Below are 23,693 nucleotides of genomic sequence, written 5' to 3'. Positions count from 1 at the left end.
TTTGCCATGGCTCCTCATTCCTTCAGTCTCCTCTTCTATATGATATTATACCTTTAATCTGCAGCTTTCAGCGCGTTGTTGCTTTTCGCTACGGTGGAAAGTAAATGTCATTGTTTTGGAACCAAATCAAGGATGATAGAAAATCTAGACTTGTGAAGCACGTTATGTTTATGCTGAGCATAAACGGCTATTCCACCGAATGAAAGTGTCCTCAAACCACCAGCCAAGACAAAGTGCAAAATATATTTTCTGTCCCCTCAATACGGACTGCTGTGATCGCGTAGAGTTAGCATAAACATCATCCAATTATAATATATACTCTACGTGCACATATATTTTCTTATTGGCCGGTGGATTATCTGTCCAAAACGAAGCATTACAACCCCAGCATCATGTTTGTATTCCTTTCCTTTCTTTATGTGCAGAGGCTTCTGAACAAACATTCAGCTTGTCTGCGAGAGCCATTTGTCTTCCATCTTTGTTTGTCTTTGCTTGCATCAGATTAATGCTTCTTCCTTTTATTACATTTTGTGCAGAGAGTTTTTAAGTACTGGTAATAGTGCGGTGCCCTCGGAAGAGCCGTTTGCAGCGCTCTCGAGAACGGTTCATCTCTCGATGACTCCGGGGAGTGTAGAAGAGTTTAAATTGCAACGTTAGAATATCCGGCATCCAACAGTGAACTGCAGTCACTGAGCTGCAGCCGTCGATGACATGCTCAGCTCTGTCTGCAGAGCCCTGAAGTCCCGCCCCCTCTGCTGCACAGGACGCTGTTTATTCAAAGTTTATTCATGTTGAACATGGCGCGTGTCCATGTTGCAAGTCAACGCTGCACGTCAACAACACACCCGTCAAGTGTGAAGTAGATCAGATCCACGATTCTCGAGATATGCATAAGGACACGCATACACACGTATACAGACAGAGTCCCTGCTTCATATAACAAGTAAAACATTTGAATGAAAGTTTGACCCAAAGACGAGCTAAGATTGTTAAAGAATAATAACAAAAAGGTTGAATTATAAAAGTCTTGAGATGACATTTAAAACACTCAACAGAGCAAGGAAATAAAGCCGCTGTGCTGACGCTGATATTTATATTAGCAAAGTGGCATAACTTGAAATACACACCCTGTGTTTATTACCCTCTACTCGTGTTATTGTGTAGATTACGATGCGTGAAAAAAAACCTTATAATAACCTAATTAGTAAACTTATTTTGTTGTGTGAATTCTATCACAAAACTTTGGTTTGTAATCATCCTTGAAAATAGAAAAAGGAATCAGACAGATGCGTATAAATCCAGCCTTGACAGTCTACTCTCTTCATGGTTCAGTATGCAGAGTGCTATTCTACAAGCCTAAATCCAGAATGCTCTCGGACCCCCTCCCCACACACACACACACACACACACACCATGAGTCCTTTCCTTTGAGCTGACTTAACTGCTCTGGCACTCAGTCTCGTGGAGCTGCACCCTGCGAACCCTCTCCGCTCAGCTCCTGGAGCCATTCCCATGGAATCCCAGACATGTCAGGCATTCGTTAAAGCTGGGCCGACAAGCGTTTCTTCGCCGCTCTATGTGCCCACAGGAAAATGTTTCTTTTTTTAATCCACTCTCACAAGATACACGAGCCTGTGATCCAGATCTTTTATACACGTTTATTTTGTTATTCTTTATATTAAACAGGGTTTGTATTATTTGTGAAAGTCATTTTGTGTTGCCGGGGAAGTCTGTTTTAGCTGTACCAAATGGATTTTCTTTTGTATGCTGTGCGGCAAAATATCGCCATTGTTTAATATTATAACACCTCACTCCATGAAGTGTTGCTGATGCGTCAGAGCGAGGCCTTCTTATTTTTTATCTTTTTGGAGAAAGGAAAAACATTATGTAATGGTTGAAGATGGTGTTTTGTGAAAAGTAGTTAATTCAGGGAGTCGGGTGTCATTGATCTTGGCATCTTTGAGAGTGTTTTTCCAGCAGTACAAGGAAAGCAGAATAGAAGACTCTATTGTAAAATGTTGAAGTAGAAAATGTAACTAGAAGTGTACATCAAAAACTTAAGAGTATATTTTGCAACTTGCATAACTTCCACTGTTCCTTTTTGTTTTCTTCCATTTGTGATATTAATCTGCTTTATCCTTTTTGATCCTTTATTTAAACTTTCCATCGTGAGTCCCACATTGTTAGGAATCGGTGGAGTACTATTTGTTGAGTTCTCTAAGAGGATTCCTCGCAGTCTGAACCACCGGTCATGTTTACTTCCCAGATTTCCTTTTTATCCACATAATCTGTTGTCGGCACTGCTGAACACCAATAAAAACATGCACCCTAAAGACAGCAGTACCTGTGCTGTCGTCGCTTGGATTAGATATCATTTGTATTTATGACGTGAATGCCACATAAATGGTTTTGATGTTATGGCGAGTCGTCAAAGTCGACCACAGAGCTGGTGATTGTTTCGGCCTGACACTGGAAGGAAATGAAGATTCAAGGCCGAGGCGTGTGCGTCATTAGCCTGTAGAGCAGGCAGTGTAATTGCGCATCAATGAGCGCTCAGTCTTTATCATTTCTATTCCAGTCACGGGCCGACTGGATATCCGGCCTGCAGATGACAGGCAGGGCCGCATTAAAAACAAAAAGTGTTTTTCCATGTTGTTTGTGTGTTTTTGTTCTATTAACGGAGGCCGGGGCCAGTTAATGAAATTGTTTACGTTTCCTATTGCTGCCGGAGTCATCGCTGAACCTGCTGCTGAGTCAGACCAGCTGACAAGTGGTTCGTGCTGGAAACATTTCGAACCTTTTCTCTCTGACGTACTTCATTTTGCTTCAATTTGAATGAGATTAAACAGTTTGTCTTTGGTTTTCTGTGTCAGATAAGACTAAATCAACGACATTATTCTCAAAGTATCACTTGTAGACGTAGTTCTTGTGATAACTAAATATTACTTTTGCTATAAAAAACAGCTCCGTCTATGTGAATCTCAGATCCTGCTTCTGGTGTTTCTTGGTGTAAGTGCTGCAACTAGCAGAAATGTTTAATTATCAATTAATCAATTAATAGATTACATGTTAACTTCCTAAAATGTCCAAAACGGCAATAAATGCCCATCTCAATTCCCCAGAGCCCAAGGTGATTTTGTCAGCTAATGGATTTCAGCTCTTTTAACCATTTAATAAATGCATTTTTCACCGATAAATATTTGATTATTAGTAATTAACCTCAACTTGTATAAAGCCTAAACTCAGAGATGCGAGATGTTAATCTGGGTTGTCTTCAGTCAACAAAGTCTGGGGCTGTTAGAGTCATTGTCAATGCAATTTAATTATTTAGCATTGTAGCATTTGCCCAATGTCCCCGTCTATACAGAGTCAAAGTCAACACCCCGACTAGAACGTCCTGATCTCGATGAACTGATTCATTGTTGATTTTAATCCATCCATCTTCGTTCGCTGCCATCTCGTTCTTATTAAAGGTATAGAGGGAGCTGCAGAAGGCAGAGACGTGTTTGAAAAGTGGGGAGGAAACCAGCAGCCAGCTCTGTATTAATGACATTATCAGGGCAGAGAGCAGTAATTACTCTAAAGCTCGGTTTAAACTCGCAGTAGTGAAGCCAAAAATGACGTAATCACGGCCTGCGCGTGGTGTGCGAAGGCTCCGCAAGCGGTCCCGACGCTTTGTCGTGCACCTCTGAAATTTTGTAACTTTGTGTGTGCGCAAGCAGAGCTTTTCAGACATGACTTCCCCCAATACTTCACTGATAAAAGCACTATTATCATTTCAATGATGGCAAATTCTGTTTTTGATGCTTTAGAACAGAGATCGCCATTTTCAAGGACACGTTATTTGTTCTTCTTTGGATTCTTCTCTTCTGGGCCTTCAGCAGAAACCTCCTTTCATAAGAAACTAAATACTACCCTCATCATAGCCGTGGAATTTTAATTACCAACCAGCGCACAACCGCGTTCCCATTTTCTGGGGTCTAATACGTTCTTGACGCAAAAAGCCCGATTATGCTGCTGTTTCATCACTGCCAAAAAAAGGGAACTTGGAAAAACTCACCACAAAATGATTTTAGGGAGGATTGTGGTTAATGACGAGTACGGAGGCTCTCGATTTTAGGCAGCAATCCTTGAGTTTAGTTTTGAGTACCGTGAAGTGTGGATCTCCTTGCCTGTATAAATACAATTACTAAATATACTACAGTCCAATAATAAAGGCTTCCTGGTGTGCATTTTGATGTTGGTAGAAACAAGAAACTTTTAAATAGATAACTCCATACAGTGTGGTTGCAGAGAGCAGACAAGGAGCTGTTTATGTATTGTATGAGTCATTCCTTGCGAGCAATGTGGATTCTTTCTGCCTTTTCCACACCCCACGTTGTTGAAGCTCGCAGTCTGCGAAGATCTGTTTCTTCACCTCCCATTTCCAAGATGGCATCTCCCTGACGGGGTGTATTATTCTCTGTCACACGGGGGCTTTGAGTTGTGTTGGCTTGTTGTTGATGTTTGTTTCAGGCTCGGAGGATTGAGCATCTCATTGTGTGGCTCTCTGCTGATGAGATGAAGAGCCAGGCATTTCTGCAACATTATTTCCCAGCCTTCATGTGATCCCGCTGCACTTTGCACAAAAAAAAAAAAAACCGCATGACAAGAGATCAGACTGGCCCTGACCGGTGTGCCAGAGGAACCAGAGTAATATGGATCAGGAGTTCAAACGGGCGATACGAGCATTCAGCCTCAAGACTTTTAAAAGGAAAATGTAGCTTAAATGTAAACACCCATAAGTCCAACTGCCGACCCAGCACTCGTCTCCCAAAAATCCCATTGATTTATTGTTGTCGGGTGATTTTACGCTGTTCAAATGGAAGATAAGTAGCGGCGAAGCTGACAAGAGCAAACTCAAGCTGCGCATAACTATTTGACACATTGAGGAATGACCTCTGATCTCCATGGACGGCGCTAGCTGAAGGGTCTATAATGAGTATAAAGAAAGCGGGCCCATATTTAGAGATTTGCATGTTTTAAGGAAAGAACTGCAAACTCCCCCAAACAGTCTCCTCAGCGTCTCCTCACTCTGGGGAGATCAAAGATGGCTTGGGGGGGGACCTTGAACACCTTTTTGACAAGCACACAAGAAACAAGTCTATCTGCTTCAGTGTGGTCACTGTTGTTGATATTATAGAAGCCTCTATGATGTCTGATGTTGAGTAATACCGCTTATTTAGGATCAACTACAATCATTGATTTTAACTCTGCAGACGAGTCAGTTGTTGGCCAAGTGAACTGTACAAATTTGTTGGACAGTGAGTGGATTGTTTTGGTGCTTCAGGAAAGAAGTTGCCCTTTTGGCACTTTTTGAAGTCACTGGAATTAATCGATCCACATTTACTCTTTTTTTCCACTGGTGCCTCTGGTAAAAACAAAAATCAGACGTGTAACATTTGCATTGTTGCAACTGACGATCTATTATTATTATTATCTACTCGGATTGAAAAGTATACAAATAAATAAAAATGCCCATCAAGTTCTGAAGAAAAGTCTTTAAAATGTTTTGTCCAACCACCAGATCAGAATCTCAAGATATGTCATTTAAAATTATATAAAACAGGAAACCATTGCACTGAAGACGCTTGAACCAGATACAGTTTAGATAAAGATAACGGGATTAAACGGTTATGTTCTGTCTGTTAATCTGTTAACTCATCAATTAATAGACCAATGAAATGTCAATAAAATGAAAAATACCCATTACAAGTTGTGAGCGATGTTCCCAAAGATAATTCATTTAAAATGACAGAAAAGAAGCAATCCTTCAAATTGAACCAGACAATATTTGAACTTTCTTCTTGATAATACAGATGAAACGCTTAATCGACAGTCAAACAACTAATTGTTTCAGCTTTAATGCAATGTTTTATATCTGAGCAGGACTGTGTGGTTTCTCTACATTCATCACTGAAGAATAATTAACTGCCCGTTGCAACATTTAATGGATTGTTGCTCAAAAAGAATCCACTCAGAAGGAAAACATTTTAATGGACACTGGGCAAAAAAAAGATGAACAAAGTGTCATAAATACGTACATTTTATCATTATTTATTTGAGTTTGTAGAACCATTTTCAGTTGTTACCGGTCCGTCTGTAAAAAGTGCTAATGAGTTGAGAACATGATGAGACATGATGCATCATGGGAGGCACCGAGCTGTTCGGCACAGATCTAACGTAACACGATTGTCTCAGTGCGAGTTTGAACCCATTTATGGCTGAAAAGCACCACGTTTCTCTCAACGAGGACTCCTGAATAACAAGATTTTGCTGGAGCGCTGTGTTCATCCTAATGTCATTTAATAGGGACTACTTGTGCTACTACTTGTGCTTTAGATTAAGTAGAAAAGCAGTCGATTCATAGCGGCGAGGAGACGGAAAGGGCAGAGCAGCTCGAGCCTGCACTTGTGCTGCCGTCTGATTGGCTGTGAGGGGAGCGAGAGGCACACAAAGGGTTAAACTATGCGGCTGTCTTCCTTGGAGATGTGAGAGGCCTTTTGAATGGCTAGCTTCTACGGCTAGCCAACACATTGGCTAAGGCTGAGGGTGGATCTGGTGCCGGGCCTGTGCTGCGACATGGAGCCCTGCTGCAGGATCAGGAGTCAGTGTGTGAGCAGACAGCAACGCTTTTGTGTGTGTGTGTGTGTGTGTGTGTGTGTGTGTGTGTGTGTGTGTGTGTGCGCGCGCGCGCACATTTGAGGGGGAAAATTGAAGGGCAGCAACTTTGTAATAAAGTTGAAATACACTTTTGGAGAGGGAAGCAAACATAGTATCAAGAGAGCATTTTAGTTTTTCAGTGTGGAGACCACCTTCAGCGGTCTTTGTAAGTCGAGTAGATGAGTTAGACTAGCAGGCTGACGTAGATAAAAAGGTTGTTATATCATTTGTTTTTTAGCACAATGCCCCCTTTAGCTTCCCCCCCCTCAAACTGCCGTTCTCATGTCGGCGCTGTTCGCCCCAAACACACGCTCGTCATGAGCTTGCGGAGCTTAGCTCGGTGAATGTAAGAGGACAGGGTTTCCATGTTGTTTTGTTTGTTAAATGGCTGACCTCATGACACTAATGAAACCAAGCAGTTAGAAAGCAAGAAAAATAAAGACTATTGAGAGTAATTGTCTCCTGTAAAAGGAAGCACAGCAGCCAATTCTCACATCTTGCTTTTTGTTCATGTGGCTGGATATGAGCTCAGACCCTCAACTTTACGGTCTGACCTATAACCCGCCCCAAAGCTCAGCGATGATTATCTCCCCTGCTGTTGAACAGTCCTAAATGTGGCTTATCTCAGCGGGCAGGTCAGTCAGCTGTGTTTACCTCTGAGAAACCTCCATCCATCCTTGCAAGCTTGTCCTCACACCTACACTGAGACCACAACACACACACACACACACACACACACACACACGAATCCTGAGAGTCTAATGTTATGTAACAGGCTGATTTACAGGCACACCTACGGCCAACCTACAGACTCGTCTCTGTCTTTAAATGATGGTGTTTACGCCCCCAAAAAACAACACTGAACTTCAGTGTTCGTGTGAACAGAATCTTTCTGTCGGGGTTTCACAAAGAGCTTGTGTAGGTGTGTCCTGTGCATACATTCTGTGTAGCCTCTTTGAGATGAGTCGGGATATTTATCGTGTGTCATTGTATTGATGATGTGAGAGTATCTGGATTACGTTATTTGCGACACAGTTTTGTGCAACAGCTGCAGCTTCAACGAAGGATAATTTATCAGTTGATCGCTTACTTATTTTTTGATGAATCCATTAACAATTGAATCTATAAACGTCAGAAAATAATGAAACCATCCATCGCAATTTCCCACAATCCAAAGTGACAACTTCATCTACCATGTTCATCTAAAAGTCCAGTATTTCATTTTTAATTATATAAAACAGAGAAAAACAGCAAATCTGCACCAATGAGATGCTGGAACCAGTGACTGGTTGATCATAAATCGATGGCACAGTTATTGTTAATTCATTTTATGTCTATCAATTAATCAAATCATTGTTTCAGCACTAATCAACCAGACACTTTGATGTTTTAGATATGGTGCTTTAAGATGTTGTGATGTATCTATATCTGTCGTAGTGGTTCCCAAAGTTGGAAACCTTAAGGACAGGCCGCAAGATGTTCCTTTTTATTTATAAAAGAAGTGACATTTACATTAACTACAATTTATAATAGTTTAGTCGCTCATGAAATGTGCTTGAAAGCCATTAAAGAACCGAAAAGAAACCCAGCAAAGACATCTTGCACATGTGTCACTCGAATGTCACCCCCCCCTCGGTCTCACTTTCACCAAGCCCTCTGGGTCAGTGTCTGTCTTTTTTTTTTTGAACTATTGGAGGATCCCCACTGTTCGTATTCAGCGTGCTTGTTGGCCAATGACAGATGGTCCTCTGGGCTGCTGGCTCGTGCAGCGAGGAGGGATTTCTCTCCCGCTGACAGAGACATCTGACCATATGAGATTTCTGCGGAGGTGGAAATATTAAGACGTATTGTCATTGGAGATTAAAATCAGCTGTGTCACTTTGGGAAATCCTACGTGATGTGTTTGAATGCTAATGAGCCTCAGTTTCCAGTCTCTCTTCCTGCAGCTCACGTTCAGTCCTTAATACTTGTGCATTTTAAATAACCTTCACTATAACCGTTGCTTCACTAACTTCGCTGTCCCTCTCTCTCACATGCAGTGTGCCCTGTTCAGTGTAAGCATCGAGCCTGCACCATGGACAACCAGTGCTGCCACGACCAGTGCCTGGGCGGCTGCCTGAAGCCCCACTCGGCCGGTCACTGCGTGGCCTGCCGCGGCCTCCAGCACGAGGACAGCTGTGTGGAGCGCTGCCCCGAAAACCGCTTCGTCTACAAGAGCTGGCGCTGCGTCTCCTTCGCCTTCTGCCAGGACCTCCACAACAAGTGCAAGCGAGAGAAGGAGCACAGCAAGCACCCCGACTGCCACGAGTACGTCATCCACAACGGTGCCTGCATCCCCGAGTGTCCCTCCGGCTACACGACCGTCAACTCCTCCTCGTAAGTGAACACTCGTGCCGGTCCGATGGGCTCTCGATGGTCGGATGGAACAATGTGTGATCAGTGAAGCCGGCTTAATATTCCGCATGCATACGCACACATCCACGTCAACATTTAATCCTCCTGGGCCTTTACACAGACGACTGGTTGATTCTCCTTTACTCCCCTATAAACCCATCTAGTTCTGTCACATTCCTAAAAATGCCAACAATGCCTTAATTTACAAATCGTTTGTTGCTTTGTACAAACTGATTATTATCAAAAAAGACTCACGGGTGTCATGCAGTAATCATTTGATTGGTGTGTTTGACCCGGACAGATTAGTAGCACAAAAGGTAGGAAGAATAAACTAATACAAGACATAAAAAGTAGGCCAGTTCAGGCTAGTTTATCTTAGAACAGACAATTATACACAAAGGATGTGATTTAGCAGTCCAATAATAAGAACAAATGATTCAACAATATATCAGCTTTAACAACAACAATAACATAAAGGAAGAAAGAGAGAATGAATTTAGCTCTTGTCACTGTGTTTGTAGCACACTGTGACAGTGTGTGAACTCAGGTTCCCTCTGCTGAGCTCAGTAAGCTCTGCGATTAGGTGCAGACACACACACACACACAACAATTTTTTTTGTTCTGCATGTGTGTGAGAGCGCAGACAGAAAGGTCAAAGTGCTGCAGCGCATGAGGAAGTCTGGCACATCTACGTTTCTGACTTTGACTCTGTGTCCATCAGCTAGTTTTTTTTTTTCTGGCTCCCACGCTGCTCAAACTGTTGGTTGTGAACCAACCGCTGGTGTCTGCATTGCAGTGTGAAAGCTATAGTAAGTGGGGGTGGGGGGGGGGGGGGTTTCCCCTTTTTCTCTACATCTATAATTTACAACCTGTTGTGTGCGTATCTCCGTAGCTGCCTCCGAGCAGACTTCTGGTTGACTTGCCAGTGAGCTTTATCGCATCCCTCTTTGACGCCTTTCATTGACCGTGACAGGGCTGTTGATTAGTGCAGGTGTGCCTGCGAGACGCTCCAGTCAGCCCTAATCATTCTGCTCGGGCAGAGGTTGAAAAACGCAGCTGGAGTTTTCAAGACTCGTCGTCTTCTGTTGCAACATGACTGGCTAGTTGACTAGGTGGCATTTCAACACCAGGGGAGTCGGAGAGGCATTCGGGACAGACTGTTAGTGCCCCGGGGGTGCAGGGCGTTGACAGTGATGACAAGGAAACGTAACGTGTTCTAACAACATGCAGCGTCACATTCACAGTTACTGTACATACTGTACGTCCACACCTGAGAGGTTTCGAGAGGGACTCTCTGAGCAGATCCAGCTCCACTGGAGCAGATGAGGGTGAAGTGCCTTGCTCAAGTGCAGCCCGGCCATTGCTGTGAAAGAAAAGACTGCTATTAATTTTCATTCACTGTTAAGTTCCAAAGTTTTGAATCAGAAAAGGAAGGCATTCACATCCAGATGTGCTCATTCGTTACGCAGCAATGACTGAGAATCTCTTTAACTCACAATAATCTGTGCAGCTCTGAACATTGAAGAAACACACAGTACCAAACATAATTGTTGTTCTGTGTTTTTAAGAAAGTATCTTTATGTATGCGAACCGCATGAGGTTTTAACTTGTGTTTTGTTTTAATCTAGGATCACCTGATCCATTGGGTGGCGATCTAGTTAAAATAAATGCTGAAAAATATTATAAAATAATAGTATTAATATAAATCTATATATAAATATTAATCTTCTGCCTACGTTGCACAGGTATAGCTTAAGTAGAAGCAGCTCACATCTTTGGAATAATGCTTGAACAAAGTTCATCAGCCCTCTCCATGTGCAGATTTGATCACGTCTTGTCAGGTGATCAACAATCTCCTTTAAACCTTCAGTCTGCTGAACCCTGCTGCACTCCCATCTCAGCCTTTCCCCTTATATCTCCCTCCCCCCCCCCCCCCCCCCCCCCCCCCCCCCCCCCCGTCCCGTCACTGGCTTTAAACTAAGCTGTGGAAATGAAAGTGCTTTGTGGATAAGCGGTGTACTCAAAGCCGTTATGAGTCTCTCGGCTGAAAGTGCAGATGTGGCACTAGAGCGAGAAAAAGGTCACGATAGATCAGGAGCGTTGTGAGCCAGATAAAGAAACGGTGCCCACAACCTACTTCTATTTGCAAAATGAAGACACACTTCTCAGCTGTTATGTCTCTTGTGTTATGCTTTTGATTCTGAACTGTGCCATAAACACATGTAAATAAAAACACAAAGAATACTTTAACACAATCAGGACAATGGTCACAGAGCAAACAGCCCATCACCGTCTAATCGTCGCCTTTACCCTTAAATTCCAAACCTTAAAAACAAAAGAAAGTTACAACATGTGGGCTAACATTTTGCAGCAAGCAGACAAGTGGTATTGATGTCATTTCTGATACCTTTTCAGTTTATTTCTCCCCACAAAAGTTATCTCTCGAATATATAATGACTATCAGCTCTTTGTCAACGATACAAGACCGGCAGACAGGAAGGAAAATAAATCATTCAACTGTTACTTTAATTTACTTCAATTAGCTGTTTTCTCTTCCGAATAATCCAGATGTGTAACTATCCATTCATGAATAGAAATCACACCCTTTAGCAATGCTACAGGACCAGCAGAAGTAATACTGGCCAGTCATAAACCACAGAACGGCTTATTGCCCATTATAAAAAAACAACAATGTAATCCATCAAATCACACTTCAGGATTTTCTCGTACTAATACAAGTTCAGAGTGTCAATAAACAGGTTTATTAAGTGTTTGCATAAGTAGCCGACAGAAGTAAAACACATCACAAAGTCCAGCTGATGTCACAGCGAGGAACTTTTCACTTTTTCACAGTTTGTTTGATGTTCAGCTTGAGATTTCTACGTGTATTTATTTAGGTCCGCCTATTTATTGCTTTATGTTTAATGTTCAGTGATCCGGATGTATTTATTTAGGTATTATTACATTTGAATGACTGTTGAACTGAACATTTAAGTCGTTTGTACAGTAATGGAGTCAAAGATTGTTCATTCAGATTGTGGGGGCGGGGCTACACTCAACTACCTACTTGGCTCACAAACTACTTGGCCTTATAAAATCGGTCGACCTCGACCGCAGAGGTTGCTGTGCACTTTAGATTTGACCTCATCAAAGTTTTCACTCGCCGCATTACGAGTGTGGGGAAGGTGCAGACAGCTTTTCAGGAAATGGGTTGGTACGGTTGACACACAAAGCCATATATCTGTAATGAAAGCGTTATGTAAGCCGGGTTGTTAAGGTGAAGGCATACAGTCAAGCCAAGACATTTAAAGAAGCAGTGGATATTTTGGGAGTAGATCACATCACTACCTGTTTGCTAAAGGTGTCGCTCGAAGAAAACCAGAAGTGAAAAATGACTCCAAGTTGTCATTCCTAGCACCCACGCGCATTGTTATCATGCACACATTTTCTTGAAATATTTCATTTTCCTTTTGTTCTCCAGGATCAACTGCACTCCCTGTGCAGGGCTTTGTCCCAAGGTATGTATGGGTTACAGCCTTGTGGACTCTGTCACGACTGCCCAGGCTTTGAGAGGCTGCACTGTTCTTAATGGGAGCCTGGTCATCAACATGCGTAGAGGAAGTGAGTATATGTGGTTTGTTTGGTGGAATGAAATTACAGAATGCAACAGGTCAACAGAACAGCTAAGAAGCTGGCATTACACAAAAAGGTGTACGGTTGAAGAAAACACATGAATTTAAAATGAAATCAGAGTTTAAAATGCTAAAACTGTGGGATTTTACAATAACTTTAAACAATCTAACAACGAAACATCAGTGAATGAAATGAATGCAATGCAAACAAATTAATAAAGGTTTTCATGAGTTGATTTGATTTTTATTGAGTTTTTAACACACGCATTCCCAATCATTCTGCCTAAAGGAAAAGCAAACCGCTCTGCATGATTTCCAAATCATTTGAATAATGGACTGTATACTATTATTGTTTTGTGTCTGAACAGCTTAAATAGGAAAATGTGTAAAAGATGAAACCAAAATGGAAAACACAGCAGAAAAGACTTGAACCAGAAGTCACTTCAGGGCTTGTGTGCTTTGGTTTTCTGCAGACAACATAGCAGCTGAACTGGAGGCCAGCCTGGGCCAGCTGGAGGAGATCACTGGCTACCTGTCAGTGCGACGTTCCTACGCCCTCGTATCCCTCTCTTTTTTCCGCAAACTCCATGTTATTCATGGAGAGGAACTGGACACCGGGTGAGATGCCGTCTTTTGAGTCTCATCTTAAACTCGCCATGTCGGAGCCGCCTCCTGTAATTATGAGTTAAAAGCGGAAGGACTGACCTTTTCAGAATGTCTGTCTGTGGTAACTGTTTTTGGTTAGACAAATCATATGTGAGGCTTCATTCAGACGAGGTGGAAGACGCTTGTAGCACAATGGCCTACACTTACAGTAGGAATGGCAGAGGTCAGGCATATGATGCAAATTGTAGGCTAACCATGCTGAAATACTTTTCTATGAATGTTACTCTCCAATAATGTCCTGAGCTAAATGTCACGTGTAGAATGAAAAATATGTCTCATGCAATCTTGTGTGTTCTTTTCCAGGAATAACTCGTTCTATGCCCTCGACAACCAGAACCTGCGGCAGCTCTGGGATTGGTCCAAACACAAGCTGACCATCCTGCAGGGACGCATGTTTTTCCACTACAACCCCAAACTCTGCATGTCTGAGATCCGCAAGATGGAGGAGGTGACGGGGACCAAGGAGCGGCAAGTCAAGAACGACATCGCCTCCAAGACCAACGGAGACCAGGCGTCATGTAAGAACCTCTGCTCTGACGTCATGTCGGTGGCTGCACGAGCTGCTATGGCAGCGGAAAACACAAAGAGTCTGCCCTGGTACAGACGTAGTCATAGCTATTGTTATGATGGTCATTTCCTGTCTTCTGGCCCACCGTTTACTGACGCAGATTAACTAGGAACAACCAACAGAGCACAGCAACGATAAATATTAACATGGCAACATGTAGGTGTTGCCATGTACAACATGTAGGTGTTGCCATGTACAACATGTAGGTGTTGTACTATTTCTGTCCTTTCCATCTTAAACTACATGTTCAATTCAAGTTAAGAGACGGGTTGCAGGGGACGACACGATAATCTCCCTTTTATATGTCTTTGACACATTTCTTTGATTTATTTGACATAAGAGCAAGACAGCAAAGAGAGGAAGATGGAGGGGGATTGGATGCTTCAAAATTTGAGATTCTTCAGTTTCTCGTAACCAAAATCGGGATCAGAGGACCGAGATCTGGCACCGTTATCTTAGATTTGTCTGAAGGACGGCCCACAGTGTCAGACTTTATGTACTTCTAATGATTGAGTAGGTGGAGGTAGGCAGCTTTGGTATATTTCATACTTAATCAACAGAAACAGATGTTTCTCCACTGATATCTTCCAATAACAAGAGATCTAAAGACTTAAATCATTTCTCATTTTACTTATGAACTGCTGTTCATTGCTTTTAAAAGGTGCACTGTGTAAGCCTTAGCCACATGCTCCAAACAAATAAGGGTCAGCAATTCTCCTTTACTACTGGGTACTTACAATCTAAATTTACAATCAACAGTTGTAAAAATAAAAAATAAAATAAAATAAAAAGTGAACGGCATGGCAAGAGTGGCGGCGGGGAGACCGAGGCGAGGGTGCGAGTCATTTTCTGGTTTATAACACTTTTGATTTAATTTAATAAACAAACGATCAAAACGTACACGGACCGTGGATATATTATTGACAAGTGCAAGGTGCAGCACTTCTTCGTTTTCTGGACTGAGGGTAGACTGGACGCTGTAGAGACTCACTATCGCCCCTTTGGGGAACAAGTTGTAATACCAGACAGGACGGGCCGGGGCTAGTCGGTTAGCATGCCATGCTCATTTTAGTAGATATCTCTGCAACACAATACATATACGTCTTTGACGTAACGTCAACACTGTAACTTCTTCACATTCTGTGGATGAAGTTAGTTCAAAAGTTCTGCCCATACCTTACACATTGCGCCTTTAAGTGATTACTGTCTTTTCTCAGGTGAAAACCATCTGTTGAAGTTTACCCAGATTCGAACCATGAGCGATAAAATAATGGTCAAGTGGGAACCCTTTTGGCCTCCAGACTTCAGAGACCTGCTGGGCTTCATGGTGCTCTACAAAGAAGCGTAAGTACATCTTCAGCCATCAGTCACAATCAGACTTAGATCTCTGCCAGAAAAATGATTTGTTTGAACCCGACTTTGCAAAGTACTGAAATCAGGAAGATATCCTCCCTTTGAACCAGCATCACTTTGAGGGTCTCTCCGGCCTCAGTGATGTTTTGCAAACTCTAACTGGTCAGATAAAAACAATGATAAATTGCTGTAAAACATCAAACTGAAACTCAATATTCGCCCTCAACTAGAAAACAATTTAGGCCTACGTTTAACCATTTTTTCCCCCGTATACTGTTATTGTTCTTCCGCACAATAGACCTTTTCAGAACGTAACCGAGTTTGACGGGCAGGACGCCTGCGGCTCCAACAGCTGGGCGATTGCTGACGTGGACCCTCCGCGACGAGCCACAGAGGGGGACAAAGAGCAGTCTGAACCGGGTCATCTCATCCTGCCACTGAAGCCCTGGACGCAGTACGCCATCATGGTGAAAACCCAGCTGTCGGCCTCTGACGAGCACCAGGTCAACGGAGCCAAGAGCGAGATCATCTATGTTCGCACCAACGCCACCAGTAAGACTGATTGAGATCTGTGTTGTTTACTGGTTATTTAGTTAAAATGCAGTTGAACTTAGAATCAGTCTGTACATCTGGCAATCCGGTAGTCCATTGGCACGTCTTTCTGTGATAATGAATGGTCATCACCATTCATATTATACAACCACGGTGTTTATGATTAGATTGTTTACAAGAGCACAAAGTTCTTTATCGATCTAGCCTCTTAAAAAGAAGACGGCTCGAATTTCAAGTCGGGGGTCATCAACGGATGATTTGACTCATGGACTTTCAGTGGGCAGCCCTTTATGGAAGTGTGAAAGAAACCGCCGTCTATCTTCTGATTCAGGAGAGAATCAGGCAGCAGCCCTTCCATTAAGTTATCGCTGTAGACGTTTAAAGGACATTACATGTAAACACAAAAGACAATCACTATTAGCTACACTTATTCCATCACTGTCTGTCCCACAACTGCAGTCTCCTACCGAATGACAATTTCAAAGAAGAAACCTCTAAGCAAAGACTTCCAGGTTATTCCAGGTTAAAAGTTAGGTTATGGGAAGCTCCAGGTTACGGGTTATTACATTCCTTTCGAGGGAAAGGGCTATTTCTTGTACTGTGCTAGAACTATTTTTAGGGTCGTTTTGAATCCAAGTTTCTTGTGGTGTTACTATCATTGACTAGTGGACTCAGTGTTGTGAGCGTCAGACTGGCAGCTGCCAAAATGTCCTTGGCACAAGAACAGGGAAGAGGAAGACAGATGGCAGGGTCCGCCTGGGGTGCCATCGACTGACGGGGCGCTGCCTCGTGCAAGGTGTCTGCATCAAGATTATAAATCTTGTCCCCCAGTAGTTAATTGTACTCTGCCTCCCACGACGTGTGCAGTTTGATTTTGTCGCAGTCACGATGGCCCGTCTAACCGGCTTCCTTTTTACACAATGTGCTCTTCCGTCCTGATAAACCGCATCAAACATGACATCTCTCTCGCTCACACGTAACAGACGGCCGCGTTTAAGGGAGAGTTGTTTTCTATCCGTCTGGCAACCTCTTCAGGTTCCTTGGGGGGGGGGGGGGGGGGGTGTTGCTGTGTCACCTCTAGCAGGCATACCTCGTCAGAAGGGCAAAGCTGTCATTAGAAATAAGCTGTTGCTGGTGAAACTTAGTCTGACAATGCAGTCAGACCAGTGTGTTGCACCGTCATGAAACAGGGCCCACACAGTAGCTGTGTCTCCTTAGGGTTCAGTCTGACATCCTGAGCTTTTCTTACAAATGTGCAAATTTCAATACTTTCCCAGTCCACTTCAGGCCGTGATACTTTTAAGATGCAAAGTGTCTCTTGGGTTTCCTTCCTCTCGAAAATCAGGTTCATACGTCTCACCAGACAATCAGATAAACGGTGATGCCAGTCGTTGTTTTCGCTACATGTAGCCGATTACCTCTTTCTGTACTCGCAGCGTGGAACAACACGTTTTGTCAGCTGCCCATGTTTGATGCAAAGATTGAAAAGAGTAGAAAACACATTTAGATGTATAATAGGATAGAACAGAACAATCTGTCTCAAAACAATCATTGTGTAACTTCTGCATTTCATTCTCACCAACAACAAGTGCTTGGTGCCAGATTCCCTGACAATCACACACACCAAATCGTGTTGTTACACCTTCTGTGTTAGTGCCGCTAATCTGTGTTCACTAAGTAGGATCGAATTACGAATAGAAAAATATATGTCACATTGCAGTTTGTTTTGCAATTTGAAGATACATGGTACTCCACAGTACTGTTGTGTCTTACATGAAATACTGAAATTTCACTGATGCTCCACATACCATGAAGGATGCATATCATGTGTATGTGATAACCAGGGTTATGACGGTAAACAAGAACACAAACAAAAACTACATGTCGACAAGTTACAACTGATTTAAGAAATCTATTTTTATTTTGAAGGCATGAATATGAATGCAGCTTTACTTTATAGTTACAATGTTCTATGTAAAACATGAATCTATTTTTAAAAAAAGGAACAGAAATAAGAAACAATTTAAATATCTTAAATGCCACACCTGTCAATATACTGAGAACTAGAACTGAAACTGAACATGCAAACCACAGCTTAACACTTAAAGAATGACTTAAGTAAAACTACACACTGGAAACCACAATGAAGTAGAAATACACCAATGAAGAGACAAAAACTTTAAGATATCTTCAAAATGTACGAATAATAACAAACAAAACACGGTTCTCTCCTGTGCTCCCTAGAGAGCAGAAAGTACCACAAAAAATGCACATTTTTGTTAATTTGGTCCTCATGAACTTGTAAAGTATGGACATCCAACACTCATTGTAATCACTCAGATGTACAAGAGCAAAATACACTAGTGTCATAAACAAAAAACAAAACTGCATATACCCAGAGCAGGCGTCAGCTGTTCACAGCCAGTAAGTGTTTCAGTAGTTATACTGTGACATGAAATGCAAATTAGATTGGAACAGAACTTCCCCTCTGCTATATTTGATAAATCCTAATGAGTCATTTGAAGAAATGAGTTGACTGTGACAACAATGTACCGTGACTTCTCGAGCTCTTCTTCTTTTTACTGAATGACTTCAAGACTGAGAGAAATAATAACGAGAAGTGCATTATCATGATCAGTCAAATTACGTATATAAGATAATAATTAATATTCTCAAAATGCTTCGCTCTAAAATCAGCTCATGATTTGATAGGCTGGCCGTATTTTTAACAAAATGGTCGAGACATTTTATTACAAAAACATCTGCTTGTCAACAAAATTTACAAACAAATTTCTTTTTGTATTTATAAAATGTGTTTTGTGTTTTTGTTGTCGCTCTTAAGCAACTAGCTGCTGTTCAGCGGCAAATGAAGGGATTGTTTACTTATCAAAACCTCTGTATTTCCGTGATGTCTCCGCAGAACCGTCTGTCCCGCTGGACCCCATCTCCTCGTCCAACTCGTCCTCCCAGATCATCCTCAAGTGGAAATCTCCCAATGACCCCAACGGAAACATCACTCACTACCTGGTCTTCTGCCAGCGCCAGCCTGAAGCCAGCGAGCTCTACAAGTTTGACTACTGTCAGAAGGGTGAGCTATATTGTTTGTGTTTGTCCTGTTGCTGTGTCTTTATTGTGGCTTTATGCGTCTGACTGTCTGAGAGCGAGGGAGAGAAAGAATGTCACTTGCGATCTTTACGTTGGTAGAAGAGCTCCTCTCTTCTCAAGGAGCGCTCTTTACTTCTTCTGATTCTCCTCGATGGGTAATTAGATTTTATCATGAATTTTCCATAAATATATATCGACCCACATTATGTACAAAAGCAGACGATCGTAACAACAACCACACCTTAACAATCCTACAAAACAACACCAATATAAGCGTAATAACCAAACACCCAAAACCAACAAGTTCAACGTCATTATCGTGATAGATGTTATTAGGTCCGACATAACTCTTAAAAATCAACACACGTTTCACACATTCCAAAATGTCATTAGCTGTAGAGTGACGTGTATTTATTTTATTAAATGAAAATATTAAAATCACCAGAAGTGGAGTTAAAGAATGTCCAAATGACAACAGCAGTATATCTAAGTTGCATTATGCATGGTTTCTCAGCAGGATGGACAGAAAGGTGCAACAGAAAAGCCTTTGTAGACCTATGAGCACATTTTAAGCATAGTGAAGTGAACCCTTTGTGAGTTGAATCAAGTACTAGTCTGTACCCACTGAGCAAGAAAATCAAGTGTGGTTAAGGTGAGTGTTTGTTTGGGTGTTATGTAGCTTAAACTACATGAACCCTGGCATCGGGACAATCAGGATTTCCCTCTCAATCCGGCTCGGGTTCAGGCCGACTTCAGTCTTATATCTTGGTTGAGTTATTCCTGGCACAGCCTCACCTACGTGGATGCCATCAGTGCTCTTCCAGCGCACAACCGAGCCCAAGTTCCTCTTTTGAACTCTCATAACTCCCACACATCTGCGGGAAAGTTGTGTCAGTGGTAATTTATCTCCACCAGAGAGGGTGAGGACCTGGAGGTGACGATGACAGACATGCCCTTCAGGCGTGTAACTATGTGGGAGGAGTGTGTGTACGTGGATATTTGTGCATAAAACTTGAGTTATGCATCTGTGTTTATTGCGCCAATCTTTCCATTCTGTCTGACTTATTTTTATTTCTTCCCTGACTTTCATCAGGAATGAAGTTGCCGTCGCGGGTGCCCACTCAGGTGGACAGTGACGAGGAGCAGAAGTGGAACCAGACGGAGGAGCAGGGCCAGGGGACCCGATGCTGCGGCTGCCCCAAAACCGACAAGGAGCTCAAGAAGGAGAAAGAGGACTCGGAGTACCGGAAAACCTTCGAGAATTACCTCCACAATGAAGTCTTTGAGATCAAGTAAGACAACTGACAACAGAGTTGTCTTTTTGAGAATTAAAGGTATAATATGTAGCTTTTCCCCATGAAAATGTAAAAAAAAACGACTAGACCCATGTTATGTATTTTGTTTCCAACTATTTTCAAACTTGGAGAAATGATTGGATATAATGATGGAGGGACTTTGGACAGACATGGATGTAAACTGCAACACGACTGGTTGGAAGAGGCATTCATTGTCCGCCGAACTGCGTCTTAGAAACACCGATTTTGAACATAAAACAGATTTTATTCTGTGTTTTTACCGGTTTGTTCTGGAGAGGGGGAGACCTCTGCAGATAGTTGGGCTCCCAGTTAAAACCTCCCGAACGATTAACAAGATATCCTAAGCGGGAGAAGATGACTACAATGACCGCAGTGGTAGTGAAGACAGTAACTACCACGCTACTTCGCAACGTCACCGAACTCCGTCTTTTGTTTTTGTTTTGATTGAAAGAGTGGCAGAAAATTTACATATAATGCGTTTAAATGTAAGTAAACTGAAGCGTTTATTGAATATTATATAACTTTATTATTTATAAATGTCCTCAAGAGAATTGGCTTTTAAGGTCAAGATGGATTAAACCAGTTCAGCATTTATTTATTTTCTTTGTTGTCAAACTCAATCAAGTTCAACTTTGCCTTCAGTTTAGCTCCCCATAACACAAATTAAAGCTCTCACGCACCATCGTGTGTTGTGTGTTTGATCATGCTGAGCACTCTTATAAAAGAACAGTATGAGTCTTTGGACTAAAGCAAATCATATTTCTTAATTCTTCCCTTTTATGTTTTATAAGTGTCACTGGAGTACCAGGATTCAGCTAAAACATTGTCCTGTTTTGCAGTAAACAAACCTCAGAATAGGACACTGCATAAGGGCAGGGTTGTACTAGAAAAGAAGTAGTTTGTACGACGTCTTGTTCACTTCGGAAATCGAAAGTGTTCATTGCCGATCCGAGCGCGCTGGTCATCGTCATAGAGGGGGGGGGGGGGGGACGCAACATCATTGAAATGGAGATAACGGCGCACATGTTCAGACAGCTTCTCCTGGAAGACACTCATAGTGCACTCAGTTATAAACACGTAAAGTGACAGAAATAGTTGTTTAACAAATGACAAAAAGAAAACTAGAGCGAGAAGTTCAAACCCTGGCTGCTTTCTCACAGCAGACTAGGTGGATGTAAATGTCAGATTTGTAAAGTTACAGAATTGCAGTTCTCCGTAAAACGGATGTTGGAAAGGTGTTGGGTTTCATAAAGCTGTTTGACCATCCAGCAGAATACTGGCAGTTCAATCCTTTTATATTATTGTCGCTCCAACTACTGCTCCCTGCAATCCCTCCTAATTAATTACTTTCAATTTCTGTTACATTTTCATCTAAATGGCAAACGCCTTTTTTCATATTTGATGTGTTTTGTGCATTTTTTAAGTCACTTAAAACCTACCTTGCTTTGGTTAGACGCTCGAGACAGCGGCGTTCAGTGATGGGCATCGCCAACTGGACACTACCCTTCCTCACCACCGCCCCCAGCCCGCCCCAGGGCACGGGCATCCCAGAGGACGAGGAAGCCTTTGAAAGCACAAAGACCGTGGTCTACGTCCACACCAAGGAGTCCACCGTCATCTCCAACCTGCGCCACTTCACCAGCTACCAGATTGAGGTGCACGCCTGCAACCACCCGACCGACCCGGGCCGCTGCAGCATGGCAGCATATGTCAGCGCCCGCACAATGCCAGAAGGTAAGGAGGCACAGCTCTCGGTTTTCACTGTTTCTAAGGAAGCGGACAACGTAGGTCTACGTAATAAAATCACACCTCCATCAAGAGGGTCCCAGCTGCCTCAGCGTGGAGGAGTATTCCTGTTAAAACATCCTGTTTTAACAGGAATAGCGTCAAATTATGGAAGTAATGAAACAATAATGATTGTATAATTACAATCATTGGACTCAATCAATCAGTTAATGATGTCTCTGCTGCTTTTTGGCATTTTTGCATTTGTTTGACAGAGGACAGATTAAAGACAGACGGGAAGCTCAGAGAAAGAGAGAGAGAGACCATTTGGGCAAATGGACGCCCCAACATCTCATCTTCTATTTACTCCAAACAAACCTGAGTTTTAATAGAAATACAATTCATGAAACCATTTTGTTCTCCACAGACAAAGCTGATGACGTCCGCGGTCCCATCAGTTACGAGGTGACGGAAAATTTAGTGCACATCACGTGGCAAGAACCGGTGTCCGCGAATGGTATGATCATCCTGTATGAGGTCAACTACAAGAGACTGGGAGACACGGAGGTGAAGAAACGCGCACACACACACACACACACACACATCTGCAGCCACATCTGTCATGCCTTCTTTAGTCTTTGTAGGGATTTCAGTACAACACATAAACACATTCTTACTCAGAAAGCACTTCCTATATTTCTAATTAAACACAATAGCTCGAGCTACTGATGAAAAACAATTTAACTGAGAATCAGATTAAATGCATCCATCTCGAAACTACCCATGGAACACAAACAAATGAGAGAGGCAATACTTATTAGTTGACGTGTCTTGTGGTCTCACTAATGTCGTATGATTGATAAACTCGATGGAGAAGTAATTTTAGCGTCGCACCATGTTTTAGTTGCTATAGAGTCTACAAAACTCGTGCTGCAGCCTGTTATTTACTGTGGAAACTAAAAGACATCAGTGTAAACATTAAATAAAAGCATGAACCAGCATCCAATACACAGACTTAAAACGTTATTTTAAACTTGGAAATTCTGATGCAGCTGTTTGTTGTCCACTGCCTGAATCTCAGTATTGTTCTTCTGCAGGAGCTTCACTACTGCGTGTCGAGGAACACGTACAAAGTGGCCCGTGGCTGCAAGCTGAAAGTGATGCATCCTGGGAACTACACAGTGAGGATCCGGGCCACCTCGCTGGCCGGGAACGGATCCTGGACCGAGCCCACGTACTTCTACGTCCAGGACGCAAGTAAGTCTCCTTCTGCCACGAAGGCAAACTTGAGCTGTCCTACATACTAATATTAGTTTAGTAGGTCGTACACATAAATACCAACGTGCCATTTTATACAAACAAAATGAAACAGTACGTGTTGTCAATCAAACTGCAACTTTGGAAAGCCACTGCTAATTGAACTTCACAAAGAGACATCAAAGTGTTTTTCCTCAAGGTCTGTTCAGACCAAATGCAAAGCAGATTTTCACGTCGCTTTACTCTCATAAATACAGCCGCTGGAGTGTTTCTTGGAGTATTTCACAATTCGCGAATATTCATGCTTATCAGCCAATGGCAGTACTTCTTCTGGAAAGTAAGAGGGGAACGTTAGTGCCAACCATGGACATCCATGGCGCTAACTTGGTAGTGAAATACAACCGATAGCTGGAATCAAGTAAC

General features: G+C 42.4%; 1 protein-coding gene across 1 annotated transcript in view; it reads left to right on the top strand.

Moving 5' to 3' along the window:
• The window catches only part of insra (insulin receptor a), a 45,188-nt gene that overhangs the window by 15,335 nt on the left and 6,160 nt on the right, over positions 1 to 23,693 (top strand). Inside the window, exons 3-13 of the mRNA XM_076098059.1 lie at positions 8,742 to 9,078; positions 12,578 to 12,717; positions 13,202 to 13,346; positions 13,698 to 13,912; positions 15,180 to 15,306; positions 15,614 to 15,867; positions 18,788 to 18,955; positions 20,066 to 20,264; positions 21,742 to 22,022; positions 22,441 to 22,580; positions 23,111 to 23,270. Coding sequence (XP_075954174.1) covers positions 8,742 to 9,078; positions 12,578 to 12,717; positions 13,202 to 13,346; positions 13,698 to 13,912; positions 15,180 to 15,306; positions 15,614 to 15,867; positions 18,788 to 18,955; positions 20,066 to 20,264; positions 21,742 to 22,022; positions 22,441 to 22,580; positions 23,111 to 23,270 — 2,166 coding nt within the window. The remainder of the gene's footprint in view (positions 1 to 8,741; positions 9,079 to 12,577; positions 12,718 to 13,201; positions 13,347 to 13,697; positions 13,913 to 15,179; positions 15,307 to 15,613; positions 15,868 to 18,787; positions 18,956 to 20,065; positions 20,265 to 21,741; positions 22,023 to 22,440; positions 22,581 to 23,110; positions 23,271 to 23,693) is intronic.

Source organism: Anarhichas minor, unplaced genomic scaffold (genome assembly GCF_050575085.1).
Source record: "Anarhichas minor isolate MPS153535 unplaced genomic scaffold, ASM5057508v1 ptg000024l, whole genome shotgun sequence".
Lineage (NCBI taxonomy): Eukaryota > Metazoa > Chordata > Actinopteri > Perciformes > Anarhichadidae > Anarhichas > Anarhichas minor.
The sequence above is the reverse complement of the archived record's forward strand: the minus strand, read 5'-3'. Positions and strand labels throughout refer to the sequence as shown.